The 21,910-nt window shown below is 43.5% G+C and overlaps 1 protein-coding gene across 2 annotated transcripts in view; it reads right to left on the bottom strand.

Moving 5' to 3' along the window:
- glg1 (golgi glycoprotein 1) overlaps window positions 1–21,910 on the bottom strand; it is a 33,191-nt gene that overhangs the window by 8,686 nt on the left and 2,595 nt on the right. For both annotated transcript variants that reach the window (XM_022764556.1, XM_022764557.1), the window contains exons 2-15: window positions 12,433–12,462; window positions 11,409–11,495; window positions 10,887–11,102; window positions 8,805–9,008; window positions 8,618–8,689; window positions 7,836–8,022; window positions 6,719–6,933; window positions 6,209–6,330; window positions 5,822–5,923; window positions 5,390–5,543; window positions 2,627–2,851; window positions 1,777–1,839; window positions 1,058–1,171; window positions 811–899 (exon numbers count right to left, since the gene is read on the bottom strand). In XM_022764556.1, the coding sequence (XP_022620277.1) occupies window positions 811–899; window positions 1,058–1,171; window positions 1,777–1,839; window positions 2,627–2,851; window positions 5,390–5,543; window positions 5,822–5,923; window positions 6,209–6,330; window positions 6,719–6,933; window positions 7,836–8,022; window positions 8,618–8,689; window positions 8,805–9,008; window positions 10,887–11,102; window positions 11,409–11,495; window positions 12,433–12,462 (1,880 nt within the window). The remainder of the gene's footprint in view (window positions 1–810; window positions 900–1,057; window positions 1,172–1,776; window positions 1,840–2,626; window positions 2,852–5,389; window positions 5,544–5,821; window positions 5,924–6,208; window positions 6,331–6,718; window positions 6,934–7,835; window positions 8,023–8,617; window positions 8,690–8,804; window positions 9,009–10,886; window positions 11,103–11,408; window positions 11,496–12,432; window positions 12,463–21,910) is intronic.

Below are 21,910 nucleotides of genomic sequence, written 5' to 3'. Positions count from 1 at the left end.
AAGAAAAGAATCTAGATTCACTCAGCAGCTGTTTGGATAAAGGTCAGTTTGAGCTCGGCTTGTTTTGTTCCACTGGTGATTTTTAGGGTTCTAACTCCCACTGTTTCTGCTCCGGTTCATTATTATTAATTATTATTATTATTATTAGTCTTGTGCTGCGGCTTAAATTGCCGTGAGCTGCCCAAGAAGTATGAGCCCAATCGGCCACATGGTGGCAGTGTAATCAAGGCTCCAAAATGCCTCTCACACCATTAGTGACTCCAAATGTGACACTTTTCCAGCTGAAAAAGCCTCTTTAACATTAAAAGTCAGTGTAAATTTTTTTTTCTTTTCTTTGCATGATACAAAAACAGTAAAATGAATAGAACTTCTTGAATTTTTGACCAAGATTGGTGAAAAAACATGGCCGCCATCAACCACAATATCTTCACAGAAGGCGGGGCTTAGCCAATATTGAGCAATAACTCATCAACCATTCGTTCAATCATCATAAAACTTGGCAGATATCTTCAGGTCGTGATAGGGAAAGCATTTTGAGCCTGACGCACAGGGGGCGCCACAAATACCAAAAATGTGTGCCTCCAAATCCGGTTGACAGAAATTCACCAAATCTGCACTATAATTAAGAGTGAAAAAGTTCGACAGCCCGTCTCCGCCACACTGCGAGTCCCAATGACTTTACATTTAACTCACCTAAAAGGCGATTTACTTTACTAAAGTTTCTGTGAAGAGGTTAGAACCTGCGAACTGGTGGTTGCAGCTTTAATTATCTGGTATTTGTGTTTGTATCTGCGACGTTGTGCGTCTTACTTCTTCTTGATGTTGGGACACAGTTTGAGGACGTCTTCCTTGCAGGCCGTCTTGAACTTGTAGGAGAAACGGAAATCTTTGATCTGAATCTGCGCACAGACAGACAAACAGACTGTTAGATTTGTTTGTGTCAACAGCGATAAGCAGCAGAAGATGTTTTCTGTTGCAACTGAAGCCCGACACAAATGTTTTCTTCTCCTGTCGAACTAAAACAAACACAGCAACACATTTTCTTCGGGCTGCTCACCAGCTGGAAGTGCGTCACTCCCACCGCACACTTCTCGTTCATCTCCTTCTGGTGTTTGTTCTGGACCAAACACTCCATCAGATCACCGGTGTCGATCTGATTATCAGCCACCTCCTGACAGAGAGAGAGACAAACAACAGGCTGGATTTAAACGTTCTGAATCCCTTTCTCAGTTTCACAAACCAAACATGAATGTCTGAATTAACTAATGTAATAAAGCTGATCTGCTCACTGATTCGTAACATTGAGCTCAGACGTCTGTTACAGCCAGAGATGATAATTTAACAGCCACCACAGTATAAACAATATTATGAGACACTGTGTCCAACAGTTGTGTTTATGTAAGTAACAAATATGTTAATGTACAATGTGATTCTGATTGGTTGACTTTTTTTCTAAGTGATCCAATAAAAATAAAGCAGATTTCAGGTAAAAACACTCAGAGAAACCAAATCCTGCAAGGTTTGGATGGTGGGTCCAGGTGGGCGGGGCTTGGTGACTGCTTTGTTGTGACATCACAAAGTTCCAGAAGTCCTGACGGCTGGTTTTAAGGCTCAGTTTCTGAATACAGGCTGTGTGCATTTCTCTGTGGACTGAGGCTTTGATACTTTCACAGTATTAATATAGAAGCTAGACCTGATCTATAATCACACTACACATGGACACAGACCTTTACACTGGATGGAGCTTTAAGTGGTTCAGGTTCAGCGCAGACTTACGTGGCAGTGGGTCTGGATGACGGGTTCACAGGCTCTCATCAGCAGCGCCTCGATCTGAATATCCTGAGGACAGAACGAACGAGTGACGGAGCCGTTAACACGGAGCACACAGTGAGATCATCAGCTGTGGTTAATGAAGTCACAGAAGTCAGATTCAGTTAGAGCAGGTTCCCAACATGAGGGACGGCACCTTTAAGTGGTCCCCAGATAAATCTGAAGGGTCACAACACCATTAGAGAGATAATAGAATCTCATTTCTTTCTCCTTTAAATGAATCAAAGTGAAAAGCCAGTTCACAAGTCAACAATGTTATGAACCGCTGAGTTTATTCTGGTTATTTTACACTTTTGACATCTTGATGCTTCTATAAAGAAACATGCTGATCTGAACTGATCAATGAATTCCACAAAAGACAATCCTCCAATCTCTAAATGATTCTCTGAGACGATCTCATCCAAAACAAGTCGTGGTGAGTCTTTACCCGTTTAGTGAGCTGTAAACATTATGTACTATATTTACAGTACACTGTTTTTTGCAGTTAGTTTACATGCAATCAACAAACTTAACTGTTTTTTACCAACAGAAAATGATGAAATATTTCTGCCATGAGATGTCAGTCAAAGTGGGGCTTTAAAATGTGTCTGATGATGTCACTTTTCCCTCCATCAACACACTCAACAATCAGGTGCTTCTCAGGTTTAACACTGTAAACATCACACTCCACACACAAACCTGCTCAGATTTAAAGTGTGGTGTGAGTTTGAGACCCGACAGGACTGTTGTGTTATTGTTTCTTTAGCTGATGAACCAGAGTATTATGGGATGCAGCAGCAGCAGCTGCAGTCGTTACCTCTGACTCCAGTTCGGTCAGGTTTCCCACCACGTCCCTGCAGTCCGACACCAGATCCTCCAGGTGGTCCTGCAGACACTCCAGCTCCTGTCCGGCCTCCGTCTTCTCGCTGCACCACTTCCCCAGGTCGGTCATGCAGCGTCTCTGCAGCTCGGGGTCCAGCTTCACGTCCAGCGCCCTCTGGTGGAGGATCCTCTGCACTTCCACCTTACAGTCCCTGGAGAGCTGCAGGAGGACAGTCACGATGTCCAGTTACAGAAAGACCTTTTACCGTCCACAGAGGCCTTAAACTGACACTCCACTCTATGGTTTTAGCATCTGCGTCCTTTGTAACTTTATTTAGACGGTCGCAAAGTCACATTGTGTCCAGAGGAGCTCCAACATGACAGAGGCCGGGCCACAGCAGAGAGGAACTGATCCTAACATCTGTGCTACATCTGTCGTCATAGAAACTTGGTGAAGTTGTGACTACTCGCAGGGTTAGCTTGTGAACTGCTGTAGCTGGCAAGCTAACATGCCAGCTAACTAGGAACATGCTAGCACTAGTCAATACTGCACACCACTTCAGTTAAGGTCATTGAAGTTAGCAAGTTAGTTAGCACTAGTTATTTTCATTATTGATCCATCAGCAGATTCAGTTCTTGATTAATAACTTTGTCTTTGAAATTTGCAAAAATAGAAAGTGTCTGCTGTAATTTCCCAAAGCTGAAGATGATGATACAGATGATTTATACAACCATCACATGACTGAGAGGATTAGTCGATTATCAAAATAAGTGATTCATTTTCTGTTGAACGACTTATTGATTAATCAACTAATTGTTAAAGGCCTAGTTAAGACAAGTAAAGTAGGTAAACAGTTAATTGAAAAGACTTCAGGTGAAGTGATTAGTCGATTAGTTGATCAATGGAAAATCAATCAGCAACTATTTCGGCAACTGTCATTTTTTAAGCAAAAAAGCCAAAAATGACAGATTCAAGTTTCTCATGTGTGAAAATATTTTTTTTGTCTTCTTTGATCATAAATTGCATCATTTCTTTTTTACAGGATAAACGATTATTTGAGAAAATAATCAGCAGATGAATTGATAATGAAAACAGTGCTCTGCTGCAGCCCTTGAATAATAAACTAAATAAACGCAGATAGCTCGTTGTCTGGCTCCACGCTCCCTCCGCTCCGTTCAGACAGTTTGATCAGTAGCATGATTTCATGTGTCAAAGTTAAAGTTAAAGAAGATTTGCTCAGATTTAAAACTGATCTCACTGGTTTAGTTGATTCGGTTAAACAAAAAAAAAAAATCAGCTGATTTCACTGCGTTTTAAACTCCGCTGTGACGAGGCCTCGACACAGAAGCTGGACGACAAAGAAGGATCACACTGTTCCTCTAATCAACACTGATCTAATTCATTTCAACCAACAGGAAGTCGAGCTGACTGCTGTTCCTCATGAAGGAGGAAACTACGACCTTCGGATGGAGAGTGATTGATACTAAAACATTACATTTGGGTGGAGGATCAGTCTAAGGACGTGCTAGCACGTGGAACACTGCTGATTATTGAGAGTGTAATTTGCTGCAGTTGATTAATCAGCGTAACCACAAAGATTCTCCAGAACTGGAGCTTTGAGTTGATTCTTCACTTCACTTCACTTCCTCATGCAGCAGATACCAGATAAAAAAAATTAACACAATCACTTCCCCCTACAAAACCACCAGTCACCCTGACAGGCGAGTTTCCTGTGATTATCATCGGTTCAGCGACACGACGTACTCACAGTGGCGCCGGGGTTTTCTGCCTCAGACGCTCCAGCGTGGAGCTATGAAAATATTCTCGGGTCAGTGAGAAAGTTCACACAAACCTCCTGTGTATTTACCATTTGTTTTTTATTTTCCTCTGCTGTAATAAATGTGTATTTATATTTTTAAAAAACAAACTTCCAGGGAGTGCAAAAGCTCAAAAAGCCTCAACTTTAGTTCAAAAACAAACAGCAGCGAGATGAAAGTTCAAATTCCAGGCCTCATTTTTCACTCACTCCTACTGGTATCTGATTTTTTTTGTGTTCAGTTATGTTTTATTTATCTCCGTAGCTGACATCAGTGGTGATTCAATGGCCTTTTGTTTATTGTGCTCACAGTATTAAAAGGTCCCATATTTTACACTTCTCCTGTTTTATTTTGAAGGGTTGATCCGTAAGATATATTTGTGGTTTTAAGAACCAAACACCATCTCAGTGTAGTTTTACATCTCCTCTCTCAGGCTTCTCTCTGGAGCTCTAGTAACAACAGGTCAGTGAGCCAATCAGAAGAGAGGAGGCTCTGAGCCTCTCTTCTGATTGGCTCACTGTTTTCTGAGTGATCCAATAAAAATAAAGCAGATTTCAGGTAAAAACACTCAGAGAAACCAAATCCTGCAAGGTTTGGATGGTGGGTCCAGGTGGGCGGGGCTTGTTGACTGCTTTGTTGTGACATCACAAAGTTCCAGAAGTCCTGACGGCTGGTTTTAAGGCTCAGTTTCTGAATACAGGCTGTGTGCATTTCTCTGTGGACTGAGGCTTTGATACTTTCACAGTATTAATATAGAAGCTAGACCTGATCTATAATCACACTACACATGGACAGAGACCTTTACACTGGAGGAGCTTTAAATACATTTACAGGTGAAGAATTCAACAGATTTTCAGACCAACATCTACATTTGGTGGAGAATGGTTCAGGATGACTGTTACGGCAGCAGATATCACAACTTTAATCTGCAGAGACTCACCCTGCGTCCCTGCTCCACAGAGCGGTATGCGTGGCGGTACAGGCAGGAGAAAATGGCGCCGGGCGGCATCATCTCGTTGGTCTCGTTCCAGCCGTGAGTGTGACAGAGCCGGGCTGCATCACCCTGACATTTCTTATACAGGATGGGATCCAACCTGGGCAGCGACACAGGGGACGATGGACTGATTAACAGGCTGGATGGTTCACGTCCAGAACATCGTGCATCAGTCATCACAGTCATGGTGTTTTATATCAATAACTAAACTGACCACACTTAATAATACATCTGCAGTACGGGCTATGCCTTCCCTCCATGAATTAAATACAGTAAAAACAAATAAAAGCATCATGAAGAAACTGAAAACGGATTCAGAAAGTTTAGTTTAACTTGACTGTGAATCAGTCTGTGTGTTGACGGGTGAACACGACTCACTTCCAGTCCCTGGCGATGAAGTACTGCAGCTCCAGCAGCCTGTGCTCACAGTCCTCCACCATCTTCTCGGTGTACAGATGCTCCATCAGACACGACAGGATCCTGCAGGAAGCAGCAACACAAACACACTCACGTCTAACAGACGCTACGCAGCAAATTCACAGGAGAACGCGTTTTATTCTCTCTGTCCAAACGTCTCTGTCAACGCAACAACATGAACACGTCACAAAAACAGACTTTAACTCTGGACCTTATTTATAATTACAGGAACTTCTTCCGAGCCGGTTTATCATGTTGTCCAGAGTCGAATTCCAGATTTAGTAAAAATAAAGAGTATTAGAATAAAACAGACGATGAAAAGTCTCTGAGGACGTGGCGAGGACTCACATGGGGTCTCCGTTCCGGATGTGTTTGCAGGCGGTCTGGATGACGGACTCGCACGCCTCGTTCAGCGCGCGGTCGATGCGGTAGTCGGCTCCGGGGTCAGCTTCCTGGATCAGAGTCTGGAGCTGAGGACAGAAGAAGAACAAATACATCAAAAAATAGAAAAAAAAATCTCTAGGGGTTGCTGAAAGGCATTGTGGGAAATGTAGGAAGGTATTTAGTGTGGGAGAATTTGAAGAGGCAGGTTATCACATCTGAGCGTCAAGAACCAGGAAGTGGTTTTGGAATTTATAACATTTGGAAACTTGTTCAGTAAAATGTTTTTCTACTTCCTGAAAACAACTTTTCAGTAAAGGAGACTCGACTTGCTCAACTTAACGCACCAGCAGTTTCTCCTGAGCTTGAAAAACAAATAAAAGCAGAAGTGAATCAGCAGAATCTCACCACCGCTGATGACACTAAATAACGGCCCCCTCCACCTCCAGGTTAGAGTTAACATTAACGCCGACTCACCGCCCTCTGACAGTTGGGATCGATTGATCCCATGTCCCCTCGGCCCACCCTCATCAGGCAGTGCAGCGTCCGTCCTTTGCGGTGCAGCCCGGAGCAGTGACCCTCGATCTCGCTGCGGCAGTGCAGCACGATCTCAGGACTCAGAGAAAAATCCTCCATCAGCATCCGCCTGTAGTCCATCATCTCACCCTGACACTCGCCGCTGACCACACGACCTGAAGACACGTACAAGCGTGCTCAACAAACAGTATTTTATCTAATATAGATTATAGAAGTTGACAGAGTTAATCATGGTTTTTAGATATAATATCAAAGGTTTTTATTGAGTAATTAAAAAAATTTAAAGCTGAGCAGGAAGTTCTGGCCTCATTCAAAAATGATGCATAAGGAATTGTTTGGTGCAAATGAGGGTTTATAGTATTTATTCATAATATCAAATTAAAAACTTTATTTTTTATATTCTTAAAAACGCTTCATATGAAGATATATTGCTTCCAAAATCTCTATTAAAAAAGGTCCCACATAGTATAAACGTAGATAAAAACCAGCCGTCAGGACTTCTGGAACTTTGTGATGTCACAACAAAGCAGTCACCAAGCCCCGCCCACCTGGATCCAAACCTTGCAGGATTTGGTTTCTACCTGAAATCTGCTACATTTTTATTGGATCACTCAGAAAACAGTCAGCCAATCAGAAGAGAGGCTCAGAGCCTCCTCTCTTCTGATTGGCTCACCGACCTGTTGTTACTAGAGCTGCAGAGAGAAGCCTGAGAGAGGAGATGTGAAACTACACTGAGATGATTTTTGCTTCTTAAAACCACAAATACATCTTCTTATGGATCAACACAATATAAAACACTGGAGAAGAGCAAATATGGAGCTTTGAATGGTTTAATTTTCTCTCTTTTCTGTCATGACACAGGAACATTACTGCTGTAACCTCATTTCCTCTTCTCACTTAGACTAGAGTCAGAGTGACAGACAGTCGATGAATCAGGAGTGAAAACAGACCGGTGACTGATGGGTAATTCAGTTTAACATCGGCCTCGGACTGTCAGACAAACAGCTGAGGACTGAATTAGCGGTCGGGCCTGAGAGTGACGGACGGGCTCGCTCACCTCGATGCACAGCAGACTCCAGACACAGCAGCAGGTAGGACAGGCGAGCTTCTCGGGCTCGGGGCATGTTGGTGTCCACGCTGCAGCGGTACTTCCTCAGGTCGGACTTGCAGGCTTTGGCCAGCGAGTAGCTCACCTTGTAGTCCTGAGCGATCAGCTTCTGCCTGGTGGTCAGCGCCTCGCGGCACTGAGGACACACAGCGTCACCACGGAGTTAGAGACCGTCAGATTCTATTGTTCACTGTGAGGCGTCGGGCCGCAGAACAAATTTAACCTTAAACTTTTACAAGTTACAGTAAATATGGTCACAATCTCCTCTTCCTGAGTTACAGCACTGAGGTGAAACTGACCTTTGACGTTTTAGATATAAAATGTCATCACTTAATTTTATCCTTATAGACAGTCGAGTGAAACTGTGTCATAATTAGTGAATGAATTTGTGAGTTATGGCCAAAAGGGTTAGCCTTGACCTTCGACCTTTGACCACCAAATTCTAATCAGTTCATCCTTGAGTCCAGGTGAATGTTTGTGCCAAACGTGAAGAAAATCCCTCAAAGCGTTACTGAGATATTGTGTCCATGAGAATGGGACGACCTGCAAACAATATGGCTCTGACTGTCGCCGGCACCGAGGCATAAAAACTACTAATACCACAACTTATAGAAACTATTTATATAAAAACTATTTGTATCAGGACAATAAGTTTTCAAAACCTTTCATCTGGAGATGCAATTCTCCAAACACACTTGAGAAGAAGTGATTCGTCTTTAAACAGCACTCACCCTCTCTGACATCGCCTCCTCAAACTTGTGATTGAAGAGACATTTGTAAACTCGTCCCTCCCCGGCCAGAGTCTGAAAAATCAGAACACACTTCTGTTACCAACATTTCATTTGCTGAATTACTTCAGATCAAACCATCACTATCAGACTTCTCTTGGTGGATACGAGCACGAAACCAGATCCTCACATTCTCACAGAAGCGCTCGCGGTCCTCGCGGCAGGCGAAGTAGAGGTAGCGGTCCAGGTGGAAGTCGTCAGAGGAGAGCTCGGCGACCCTCATGATGGCCTTCTTGCAGTCGTCCTTGATGGCGTGCGCCCCCGGCTGCTCCTCGGCCTCCCGCACCAAACCTTTCTCCAGACAGGCGATGACCTCGCCCTGAGAGTGGACGTCCTGCGCAGAGGACCACAGGTACAGGTGAGTCTCGAACAGCGAGTGAGGGGCAGGATTTATTTTAGGACTACAGCTTCTTCTGTTCATGTAACCCAGTTTATTTCTGACTCATTTTCCATTTCACAAAAACGGGACAGTTCATCAGTGGCAGACGGGTCGAGATCGGACATGCTTCAACAGTTTGCATGGACGCACAAAAGTGACATCTTTTCATTTAACATCCAAAACACTGATCAAAAAAAAAAATCTTTAAAAACACAGACGTTAAACATTAAATCGACAGTTATTTTGATAATCATCTTTCAAGAGAAAAAGTCCAAACAGTTCAAGGCTCCAGCTTCGTAAACGTAAAGACTTGCTGCTGTACTTTGTCTCATGTGACTGAACTAAATGTCTCACTCGTCTCGCAAACGGTGATTAGCTGCAGACCGAACAAACGCAAACTCCTCACCGCTCTCCAAATGTACTGACTGTGTAGATTAAAGTCTCACTAATGCCAGTAATAGTGAAATTACCCTCGCTCTGTGTTGTGTTGTGTCTGTCAGTGGGAGGAGGCGGCAGGTCGGAGCCTGTGTTGACTCTATATATGAACTCAGTCGGTCTAATCTCCGGCACACAGAAATGAGCCGCCGTGACAAATTCCTGATAATGAAACCAACTCCGCCCCTCCCCCGCCTGACGAATAAATAATTTGCTCTGAGTTCTAATTGTGCCGTCGTGATACCCCATAATAACCGCGTGTCTAACGGGCTTATGAGGTTCAGCCCGGCTCAGCACACGGGAGGGAGGATATGGATTCGCTCTCCTCGCCGACAACCCGCCGTCAAAAACTTCTCCCCTCTCACTCGAGCCGAGTCGAACTTCGAAAGCAGCGATCGAGGTTCAGGCGATGAAAATATCGCGACCACATTCGAGCAGCAGACGACGTCTCGACCAACGGATCTGCATCCTGATAGCGTCCTACTAGACTCCCACATCTGCATCCACAACTGTCAACGCACATGTATCATTGTTTACAACACGACAGATTAGAGCAGGAGCACCTGATGAAGGGAGGACACTGCAGGAGGTGCACTTCCAGGAGTCACTTCCTGTATCGGCGTCATGTGCCACGCCCCTTTAGGAGACCAGCGGCAGGTCTGAGTCTGTTCACTCCGACGGGGTGAACAGGGGTGTTTTTTTTTTTTTTATAAACGATGACGGAAAAATTTGGCGGCCGTCCGTCATTTTGACAGATACAGGTGAATGACTGAAGCTATGCAGGTGAAGCCGCGGCCTTGCTACAGAACAGCAGCTGTTAATGCTGTTTTAAAACTGAGCGTTTCTTTGCTTAATAACACAATTATTGATAATATTATTATGACTGTTTTTGGAGGGAAGCCGAGGATATTCCTGAACTGATATGATCTTGTGCTGGGTCGATCAGATATCAAGCTGGCAGGTAAAAACAAGAGGGGGAAAAAAAAAAACATCAACCACAAATGTATATCTACTGTATCTGGTGTTGTGAGACAGGAAGTGTAGCTACACCCTTTCATACCGCAGGCGCCGCCTGTGGTGACTCATCTTTGTTATAGAGCATCTTTGGTCTGACATCATGACGCATTTCCTGCAGCTTTTTTCACGTCTCCAGAAAATCATGAACCACTCAACACTTCACCCGCTCATCGCAAAAATATTATGGTGATAATTCTTTATTTCACCAAATAAAAACTCTCGAAAAGATCACATGATCTATTAGAAACTATTTTTTTCTCACTCAAATATTGGAAATGAATCATAAGCAGGATTCAGTAGGAGCTATAATAGATTTAACAGGATGTAATTAAACCTCACGGCACTCCACCGTTATTAATGAGTGTGAATGCGACGACTCACCTTCTCTCCCGTGCTGATGCTGCCGCAGCGCAGGGTGTTGATGTCGTCGCGGCACTTGTCCATGAAGCCGCAGATCAGCCGGTAGTCGCTGAAGACGATGGTGGTCATCTTGGTGATGTACTGGTTGCACTGGTAGTCGCTGATGTTGCTGCGGTGATCCACCAGGCAGGACACCAGGTAGCCCTTCCCCAGCTCCTCCGCCGCACATTCTTTAATCTGCGCGAGGAGCGAAGGCAGCGTCACGACTCGATACGACAGAGGTTTCATTTCAATCGTTTTTTTGTTTGTTTGTTTTGTTTTCTAGGAAAGATTTCATTTCTAAATCTTGTTTTGTGCTGAGAGGAATCCAATCATTCCTACTGCAGCAGCTGTAGCGACAACAGATCAGGAAAACACGGACGATTCTTTGACTCAAATCCAAACACTAACAAACCAGTCTGAAAACACTCTGAGCAGCTGGTTTCATGTTTCTTTTTCACTTCCTGGAAGCTGAAATGAAAAGATCTGGGGTCAGTAACCGACCTCGGAGATGGTCGTCTTGCAGACCTCCACGGCTACGGACTCAAACTTCGGGTCGGTGGTCAGGTTCAGCTTGTAGTTCCACAGCAGCTGGAGGAGAGGATACATGAAACATCTGGATTACACAGATTTACTCCCAACTATCTGATAACTGTAATAACCTCAGTCCTGATGCTACGAGTGTCTCTCTGCGTTAGTGAGACTGAGATCAGGAAGATTTCATACCGTCAAAGATCCTAAATTATTTTAGTTTCCTATTTCTACTGTGGACCTCTTCTTCTTCTTCAGTTGATTAAAATAAAAAACCCTTATTACATATTCTCTGATTCAATATGATAAAAGAATAAAACATGACAAGATCCCAGGGCAGTGAAAACCTTTATAAAAACTGTACAACTTTTGTAAATCTATTTTCATACTTCTTCTATTCGCCCTTATTTTTATTGTACTAGTTCATTTTTTTTATTCTAAAGCACGTTGAGCATCTCGTCCAGTTTCTGGAAAATCATCCGTTCCTTCAGTTCACTTCTGCACAAACTGACTAAAGGTGAAAACTGAGCTACATTTGGTTGAAAAGCGGAGGTTTATATTTATATTCTTTTATACATCTTGGTTCCATAACTACCATCTCTACAGCATTTCAATGACACTGACACAAAGTTGTTTAAATGGTGTTAAAACAACAGCAGCATCTAAAACTTTTGCTCTTTTCAGCCGAATTTAATCTTGAGATACAGAGAGCTCAGGAGAAAGATCAGCTGGGATTGTTTTGCCAAACTACTCTGAAAACTGAAATTGATACGGATGAAATCATGCCTTGTGGCTGAAAGCTCGAGAAAAAAGCTAGTAAGTGGACCTTGAATTGGAATCGTTTTACGATAAAAACGATTTAACCTGCAGTTCATCAAGTGGCTAATCCTCAGGAACCACACTGAACATACACCACATGGATTTATATATTATAGGATGACATGATGCATGCTGGGAAGTTGTGTTTCTGGGTGTGACACCAGGTGGAAATACTTACGTGGTTGCATTCGGCGGCAATCTCAGTTTCCTGAAAGAGAAAGAAAGGAAAGGAGCAGTTAGAGATCTCTTGTGGTTTCCAGAGCTCCGTGTCTTCGAGGTTCGGCAACATGAGGTTGAATATGGCCACACGGCCCACAATCCATTGCGAGCTTGTCTGCGGTGTGATGGTGCGTTCAGGTGGTGGTCGTCGAGTTTTTAAACCTCCCTCTACCATGTCATGTGAGGAGGGGGTGCGGCCCGCTGGAGGACGCACCTTCACCAATGCAGCTTCTGGAGTTATTCTGATGCAGCCTCACGCTGACCTGAGGTGACCTGAGGTGACCTGTCTGACGTTCTGCCCCCCCCCTCCCTCCTCTAACCAGAGAAACACCCAAATCACTGCTGTACTCCCGGTGGAGGACGGACTGTGTGTCTTTGAAATAACAGCTCTGCAGATGGCTCAGGAGTTTCTGACCGTTCACCACATGGCAGCCACAGCATGAGCCGGGAATAGGCTCTGTGTGTGTTTGACTAAGTGTGTGTGTGTGTGTGTGTGTGTGTATGTGTGTGTGTGTGTGTGTGTGTGTGTGTGTGTCCTATTTACAGTTTATTTTACGCACAAGTGTCACAGTGCTCCTCACACAGACAGTAAACGCAGCGTGATGAGGCGCTGGTCGTACTGAGGAAGAGGAGGGAACAGACAGATGTTATAAACAGCACTGAGCTGACTCAGTGGTGAACGGGGTGAAAGATAAATAAATACATGTGACCCGGACTGACCCGTGACAGCTGACCCACCCACCACCCGAGCAGCAGAGCAGCCTCTATGCTACTTCACTGGCTGACTCCTGCTTTTTGCTTCCTACAGTTTGGTTTAGAAACACTCGACTTTACTATTTGAATTTATAAGAAACAGAACAAGACAGAGTCCAGCTCAGGTGTCACATTTTACCTGCAAGAATCACAGTTTCCAACATCATCATCATCTCCTTCACAGATTTTAACAAAGAACAGCTCAAGTCCTCATCATGGTTTACCCATAAAATCCAAAATAAAAAATCCTGACCGCGACCTCAGCCAGAGTCCGGTCCGATCCAGGACCGTTTCAGCCGACTGCACCAGAGCTCAGAGTAACACACGCCACGGCCGGTGAAAGTCTGATGCTTTCAAGTTCAATTTCACGTCTTCTAACTCTAATTGAGATTCATCTTTTTTTTAAGATTTAAAACAGACTTTATTTCTATATTCTCAATTAGTTCCAGGATATTCTGAGCGGTTTCACTATGACGGGGCTTAATTAACTATAAAACTCATTTGTAAAATTAGCTCACAATCAGTGCCTCCCCTTTTAAAATAAAGCCTCTGATGGCCGTTAGTATAATGGGCGATGTGGCTAAAGTCATTGGTCACACTATCGATGTAGATGCACATGTTCTATCATTTTATTGGAGGAAACTTTTACAGATAAAACACATTTGTACAGCAGTTTTTGACTAATACAGTAAATAAATGACTGAAAAATAAATCAATATTAATGTATGTGTGGCGTTTAGGGGACATTTTTAATTGGGAGTGTCTACTGATATTCTGCACGAGAGGCGTTTAGGGGACATTCGTAAATAGTGGTACCTAAATACCTAAAGTCTGCATGTGAGGCATTCAGGGAATAGCTATAAAATGTAGCATCTACCCATTGCCAACATGTGAGGCGTTTAGGGGACATCTGCAAATTGTAGCGTCTGCCAATCGTCACTAGCTTTTCTAACATGTAAAACGAAGCTGATTCTATATTTAGGTTTGTGCCACTGGGAGTTTTTGTTTGTTTGTTTCCATATTTACTGCCTCGATGTTTGTGCAGGCTCACGTCTGTAAAGTCAACATCACAGTCGGTGAGTCAGTGTCAGCAACGAGTGTGGAAGGAAGGAAAAATAAAGAGGAGACAATTTTCTTTTATTCTTTTGTGTTTCTGGAGCGACCCCCCCCCCCCAGGGAAAACCCCACCTCTGCACATGCTCAGTCCACCTCTGGACTGAACGGCCAAACATCACATCACACTGTTTGCAGACCACAAATGTGACTCATGTGGGCGTTTATCCAGCTCAGCCAGGGGATCTGAAGGTTTCAGAGAAGCCACAACTTCTCATCTATTCAATGCTACCTTTATTTTAAAAACCAGAATGATGTAACGACGATGACATGAGCCTGTTTCTGACCACACAGCTCAACGCAAAATACAAAATGCAACGTTATCCGGGGTCAATCAAGTCAAAGTCCGTCTCACTGACCAGCTGTTACGGCTGTAATCTAACACAACGGGAGGAAATAAGACCAACACAGCTGACACACCCATTCACATACTGCAGTCAGACTGAAATACTCAGCCTCCTTTTGTTTGCAGGAGTTCCAGCTCCACAGAGTCAACGTGGAAAAAAGAAAAAAAAATCTCTCAAAATCTCTCTCTCTCATTTAATAGCTGCAGCTATATTAAACTTAATCAGCTCTCCTCAGTTCGTCTTGGGAAAAGCAGCGTGAGGCCGAGATGTGATAGGAAGCGAGTGAGAGAGAAAGTGACACATGAGGAAACAGAGAGAGGAGAGAGAGAGTCCAGAGGGAAGACAGCCATTTCCAACACCTCTGAGTCCCGGAGCAGAGAGCGAGGTGTTAAGATTTAAAACAGCCTTCATCTTCATCAGTGCGTGTTGACAGAAATAATCAAGTCACCGAGTCCAAAGCTGTAGGAAACCTCCAGAAGTAAATGTTATTTGACATGAAATTATTTGGAGGAGCTGATACGTTTTAAGAAGTGATTTAAAAAGATGTGGAGCCTCAGATCCTCGGGCTGGGAGCTCCAGAGCTGAGGGGCCTCATCTTTAGGCTCGAGCCGGGACTGGGGGGGTTAAAGAAACCGACCTTCGTTTGAATAATCCGATATCGATTAATAAAATCCTGAGTTTGTTACTCCTGTCTGTTACAGTCTTTTCTCTGGTCACGTGACGTCAGAGACAAAAACGCGGCTCCATTGAAGTCAGACGTACGGATGCATTTTGGATTTAAAAATATGAAGACAGTGAAGAGCTCGTCAAAAGCAAATTCACGTGTGCGATGTGCAAGAAGAAGCCGAGAAGAAGAAGAAGAAGAAATAGCTGTGTACGGTAGCCGGTGCACCAGGTTTGTGTTACTTATCCGTCATTTCCTACCTATTGTTCTTATAGAGAAAGTGCTTTTTAATAAAGCACCAGGTTAGAGGAACAATGCACAGCCTTAGCATCTGAGAATCTCATTCATATCCAAGATAAGATGGAAGTGAATCAATTTGGAATCGAATCAGGACCTTGTGAATCGGAATTGAACCGATTCGTCGAACACCCGACCCTATAGGGAAGCATTTCTAAAACTGTCCGGTAACCAGTGAGGAGAGGCTGAAACAGGCGACGGGACAAGAAGAAAACGGAAACATGGATGACCTTCTCGATATCAGGCCGAGATATTTACCCTTGGGTAACGGGCGCGCTGCTCGGTGCGTAGCGAGCCAGACACATGCCGTTTTACAGAGATAATAACCAGCACTGCTGTCATCCTCCCTCGCCATGACTCCCTTCTCCTTTTCAGGAGCTATGCTGCGTGAGTTTTACGACATTGTTTCTTGAATAACGATAAGCTCAGGGTCGCACAATCCAATGCAACAAGTTCTCATCATTCCCATCATGCCTCACAGATGAGCAGCTCCAGCAGCAGCAGAGAGCAGAGACACGGACAGTCAGCAGATCGTCTCCTGCTGCCAAAGCACTCCGATCAACACTGAGGGTTACAGCGAGCGAGACACGCCACATTTTCAATCAGCCACTTATTGATTGATCACGGGCGACTGGAGGCAGCACCATCAGCAAACACAAACCGTTTCACCTCTTTCTTTGATTCGGGTGCGTCAGCTGACTCTCTACACACGCCGTCCACCCAGAAAACTGCTTTGTGTGCTTTTTTTTTTTTCTTCTCTCCTTCCTACCAAACAGCCGGATAGGGCAGCGTTCAGGTCAGGTGTGCGACAGATGTGCACGCTTTCCCCGCCACCGACGACACACAGGAAAGACCGAGAGGAGCTTGTGACGCCAACGTTTCATCAAACTGTGAAATCAAACAGAAGGAGCAGAAGAAAGCTTCAAAACAGGAAACACCAAATTAGCTGCTCACACACACACACACACACACACACACACACACACACACACACACACACACACACACACACACACACACACACACACACACACACACACAAGCCTCTTAATAAGATTACGGGTGTGTTTTTCTCAGGTTACCCACATGTACCTGTGATAACGTGATAAGCTGACCACGCTCTGTGGATTCATGGGGAGTGGCTTGTTAGACCTCAAACAAATCAACCTCTGTTCGGCATCAGCGCACAAAACAACAAAACAACAAAAGATCACGACCTTTCACGTGATTGTGGCTTCACTGTCACAGACAAATTTCCACCGTAGGAAAAAATAACATCATGTGAGTTTTGCTGAAGTTGCGGCGCACTCCCGTCATCTCGATCGTTTGGTGAACGGTGGGCGTCCCAGCTTCTTAAGTCAGTTTCAATAAAAATCAAACATGTTTAATTTTATCGAAAGTTTTGAATCTTGGCTCAGGCAGATAGTCACGTTCAATGGAGCTTTCTCCAGCACCAAACAGGAAGTAGCAAACCGAGCTGACAGTGAGCGAGGACGCGCAAGAATGTGAGTCGTTTGGTGTGAGGCCGATAATAAAGAGGGGGGGGGGCGAGGGTAACTGGACACAAGGGAAATCATTTCAAAATAAAAACAGGAAATCATAAATAAAGTCCACACAGCCTAGTAGAGTGTTGAGTTACTAACTTTAATATTATTATTAATAATAATGAGTCACGTTTTTCTTCCTGTAAATTTCCACCAGGTGCATGATGGGAAATAATCTCATATGAATCTATTCTTGCAGATAGTGACCCTGTAAGATCCCTGGTCTTATCCCCTGGTACAGGATGACAGGAGCTGCAATCATATTCTCCAGACATAAGGCATGATGTTTGTTTGGTACAAGACCAGCAAAAATCACATCATCATCATCATTTCTAAATTGTTTTCAGTGAAAATAAAATGCAAAAACATTCATTCCAACTTATACAACAATAAAAAATGGTAATACTGCCAAAATAATCACATCGTGCAGCCGTAGTGAAAACTAAAAACTCTGACTCTTTAGATGTGAGAGGGTGTCAGACTCCAGTCTTTAAAAAGTCTCCTCTCCTAGTGTGTGGTCGACATTCGTCACACTGGACTGAAGAAACTCATATTTGTGACTCTCTTGAGAAACAGCTGAGCCCTCCGCCAATGACGGCGGTGTTAAAACATTCAGCGCCATAGCGGAGCTGCAGTTGGACGAGCACTTGAACAGGTTCGGATGAATGTCAACAATAACCCCGAATGAACTGTCACGCAAACACTGGATGCTCGGAGGGCACAAAAGGATGTTGCCCGGCAACCAGGGACTATTTTTCCTCTTCTTTTTGGCGCAGGACCAAAATAAATGTATCAAAACGAACTAAAAGCTTCCGTCTTTGTTCAGGATAATGCAAGACAAGCCTATAAAAGCAGCACTACACTCGTGGTGATTCAGCACCAAGAGATGCTGAAATGTCTCTATGGTTGCTTCACTATAAACACAGTGAATCTGAAAATAGTTTTTTCCGTTCCCTCCATCAGGACACAGCGATTCTGAGAGTGAAAACCTGCTCGGACACGCTCTTAAAAATCAGGTGGTTTTCCTTTAATTGCTGGTGGAAGAAGAACTCAGATCCTGCTCTCACTCTATTTCAGTGAAATTAACAGAAGTAAAATGCACTTGGTGGCCTCCACACTGTTTATCATTAGTGAAACCGGGTCATTGATGATGTGTGTTGTTTATGTGGACGCCGCTGACAACATGAGTTTATGTACTTTTGGTCTGCAGCTGTTTTTCCTGTGAGTGAACGCTGCTGTTGCAACGAAGAAGACTCTGAAGGCGACAGCAGTGACGTTTTAGACAATAGTGTTCAAGGTCCTTTCCTGTTTCAAGCTGACGACGTCCCCGTGTGCAAAGCCACGGCCTCCGAGTTGCACCGGGGTTGAACCGGGGTTGGGCTAGTTTCACAAAGACAGACTGTGGCTGCGGCTTAGATACCACAAACAATCAGACTTCAGTTAGACCGAGTCTAAATTCATCTGCTGCACAAAACAGTTTAGTTCTTGACTTTCTTAAGCCAGACTGTGGTACAATGAATTCTGGGTAAACTAAGACTTTTTTCAGTACCAAACCACAAATTATGTTTCTTTGTTGTCATTGACTCTGTGACACTCTGGGCCTTCAGTGCTGGTAAAAACAGGACTAAACAATCCCAATTGGTCACGGGATGTAACAAGCTCTCTGATTGGTTGGAGAGCTAACCAATGTCACACCAGTGACACGGACCGCCTAAATGGAAAGGCTAAATGACTAAGCTCATCGATTAGCTAACAGGAAAAGGAGAAGCAGCTGGAAATTGAAGACTGAATCCAGGAATGTATTCCCAAATGCCTTTTCAAATAGTTTTTCACAATCTATTATTTATTCATGAATTAATTAATGTATTTATAAATGGTTTATTTAATGAGAATTTTACACTGTTTTTGTAAATGCATTTTTAAAATCGTATTTATTGATGGATTAATCTTTCTTTTAAAAATTCTTTTCCCAATTCCTTTTTAATGCCTATTCAAATACGAAATTAAGGAAATGCTTTATTACTTTTCCTCCGTACATTCACATCAATGCAAACAGAAGACTGCAGGACTGTTGTATTAGACTGCTTTAGTTTTAGCTAGGTGTTCCTAATAAACTGCCAGCTGACTGTATAGTGTATGTCTGACTACCATCATTATAGAACAACAATGCATCAGATAAAGACAGTGGCGTAAACAGAACGATCTTTATATTTATTTGTAGTCAAAGTAGAAAGTCCCCAAAGATAGAGAAAAACTGTCATTTTCAACTGTATTGAAGTTCAGTAAATTAAGTTTTTAGATTTGTATCTTTGGCAGTAAAACACGACTCCTGGGTGCCAGAGAAACAGTGAGGACCAAAGCTCAGAGAGAGAGAGAGAGAGAGAGAGTGGATTTGGCCAAGAAGTACCACTGCCGCTCCCTGTGTTGCTCAACAGGTACAACAAAGCAGCTGAATATACAGCAACATGTCTATTTTTGAAAGACAATGTCCTGCAGCCTTAATGTGCTAATTGGCAATTATTTAAACTGTGTACAACAGGGAGGGCGAGGCACAAGCAGACACATGGAGGCTTCACTTATCCAAACCGGCCGGAGCCAAGTCTTCAATCTCCAGAGCCTCCTCCCTCCGGACCCTGAGGCTCTGCACCACGTACACAAAACCACAGCCACCAGCAGGACTGACGGCGGGCAGGCGGGCGGGCGGGCAGGCCGGAGACACACAAAAATGCTACGAGTCTAAAAGCAGCTACTAATCTCACCCTCGAACCAGAGAACAGAAGCAGCAGCAGCAGCAGCAGCAGCAGAGTGCCAGCTGGGCGGCTCGGGGGCCTCCACGCTGGAGGCGGTCGAGCTCCACAGCAGAGCCGCTGGTGGGCGTCACACCCAAGATCTGCCTCCACTGAGCTTCAACTGGAGTTTCATCCACTAACTACTATTGTCAACTAATAACAGCGTAGACCAACCAGTGAGCGCCGTTTTATCCATACGCTTCAAATATCAGCCAGGAAACAGCTGTTTGTGGCTGTTTGCATTAAAATGTGACATCCAGTATTTTGTCTAGAGCTACAACTAAGTATTATTTTCATTATTAATCAATCTATTGATTGTATTACCATGGTTTAGTCTATAAAATATCAGAGGATGGTGAAGGTGGCGACCACAATCCCCAGATTAGGGCTGAAAGTAACAATTATTTTCAATATTATATAATTACCAACACCTCCTTTATAATTCTCACAGTAGAATCAAGTTCCTGGTTTTGTCTGACCAACAGTCCAAAACCCAAAGACATTCATTTCACTATTTTAAGTTATTTTCATTACCCTTACTTGGTCAATTGTATTCACAATTAATGGTTAATCATTTGGTTTATAAAAAATAAGTAAAATTCAATCATTCAACAATCTCCTCAAGCACATATTCATGTTGTTACACGTTTTTTGGGGCACAAAAGCCAAAAATACTGAGTTCCCTTTAATATAAAGAGGAAGAACAGCAGCGAAGTGTCACATTCAAACCATTGAAAATTTTACCTATTGCAGCTCGATGTATATTACAAAGACAAGCAGCAAACCCTCACATGTGAAAAGTTAGAACGAGCAAATGTTCTGGCTGCTTAAAAAATAACTGAAAACAATTAACCCCTTATCAAAACAGCTGCCAGTTTTCTGTCGATTGACTAAGCAAGTAATCAGGTCATTTCTGCTCCACGTCAGATACTAGTTTCATCCAAAACTCCACAATATTCCATTTACAACAATATAAAAACTGAGAAAAGCAGCAAATCCTCACTAGAAAATTAACTAACCCTAACAATAAAACAATTAATCTATTAGCAGAATTTGTTGCTGGTTCATGTCCATGTGTAGTGTGATTATAGATCAGGTCTAGCTTCTATATTAATACTGTGAAAGTATCAAAGCCTCAGTCCACAGAGAAATGCACACAGCCTGTATTCAGAAACTGAGCCTTAAAACCAGCCGTCAGGACTTCTGGAACTTTGTGATGTCACAACAAAGCAGTCACCAAGCCCCGCCCACCTGGACCCACCATCCAAACCTTGCAGGATTTGGTTTCTCTGAGTGTTTTTACCTGAAATCTGCTATATTTTTATTGGATCACTCAGAAAACAGTCAGCCAATCAGAAGAGAGGCTCAGAGCCTCCTCTCTTCTGATTGGCTCACCGACCTGTTGTTACTAGAGCTCCAGAGAGAAGCCTGAGAGAGGAGATGTAAAACTACACTGAGATGGTTTTTGGTTCTTTAAAACCACAAATATATCTTCTTATGGATCAACACTTAAAACACAAAAAAAATAAGGAGCTTTAAACTATCAGGAGTCATTTTTTAATCATCAAGCTGTTTGTGAATTGAGTTTTTACAGACTCATTTCATAAACTGCTTCTTCTTTAAAATAAATCTTTTCTTTAGCAGCTGTTGTCCTGCATTTTCTATACAAGGACACTGACACACACACTCAGTGTTTCAGGACGACTTTCACCACCAGAGAGGACGCTGTCTTGTGATTTTGAGTAAGCAGATAATGGGCACAAACCGAGGCTTGTCTTAGCTGCTGTAAGCTCCTGTTGTAGCGTATAGAGAGCTCTCAGTCTGCTGTAGTTCTGCTGCTGACAAGCAGCTAATGAGCTTAAAGAAGCGAGTGAGCGGTCAGCTGCCACAGTCCCGGGTTGATCTCTCAGGACGCACTTGAACGGGCCTA

This window comes from Seriola dumerili, unplaced genomic scaffold (assembly GCF_002260705.1).
Source record: "Seriola dumerili isolate Sdu_G_001 unplaced genomic scaffold, Sdu_1.0 BDQW01000550.1, whole genome shotgun sequence".
In the NCBI taxonomy this organism is placed as follows: domain Eukaryota; kingdom Metazoa; phylum Chordata; class Actinopteri; order Carangiformes; family Carangidae; genus Seriola; species Seriola dumerili.
The sequence above is the reverse complement of the archived record's forward strand: the minus strand, read 5'-3'. Positions and strand labels throughout refer to the sequence as shown.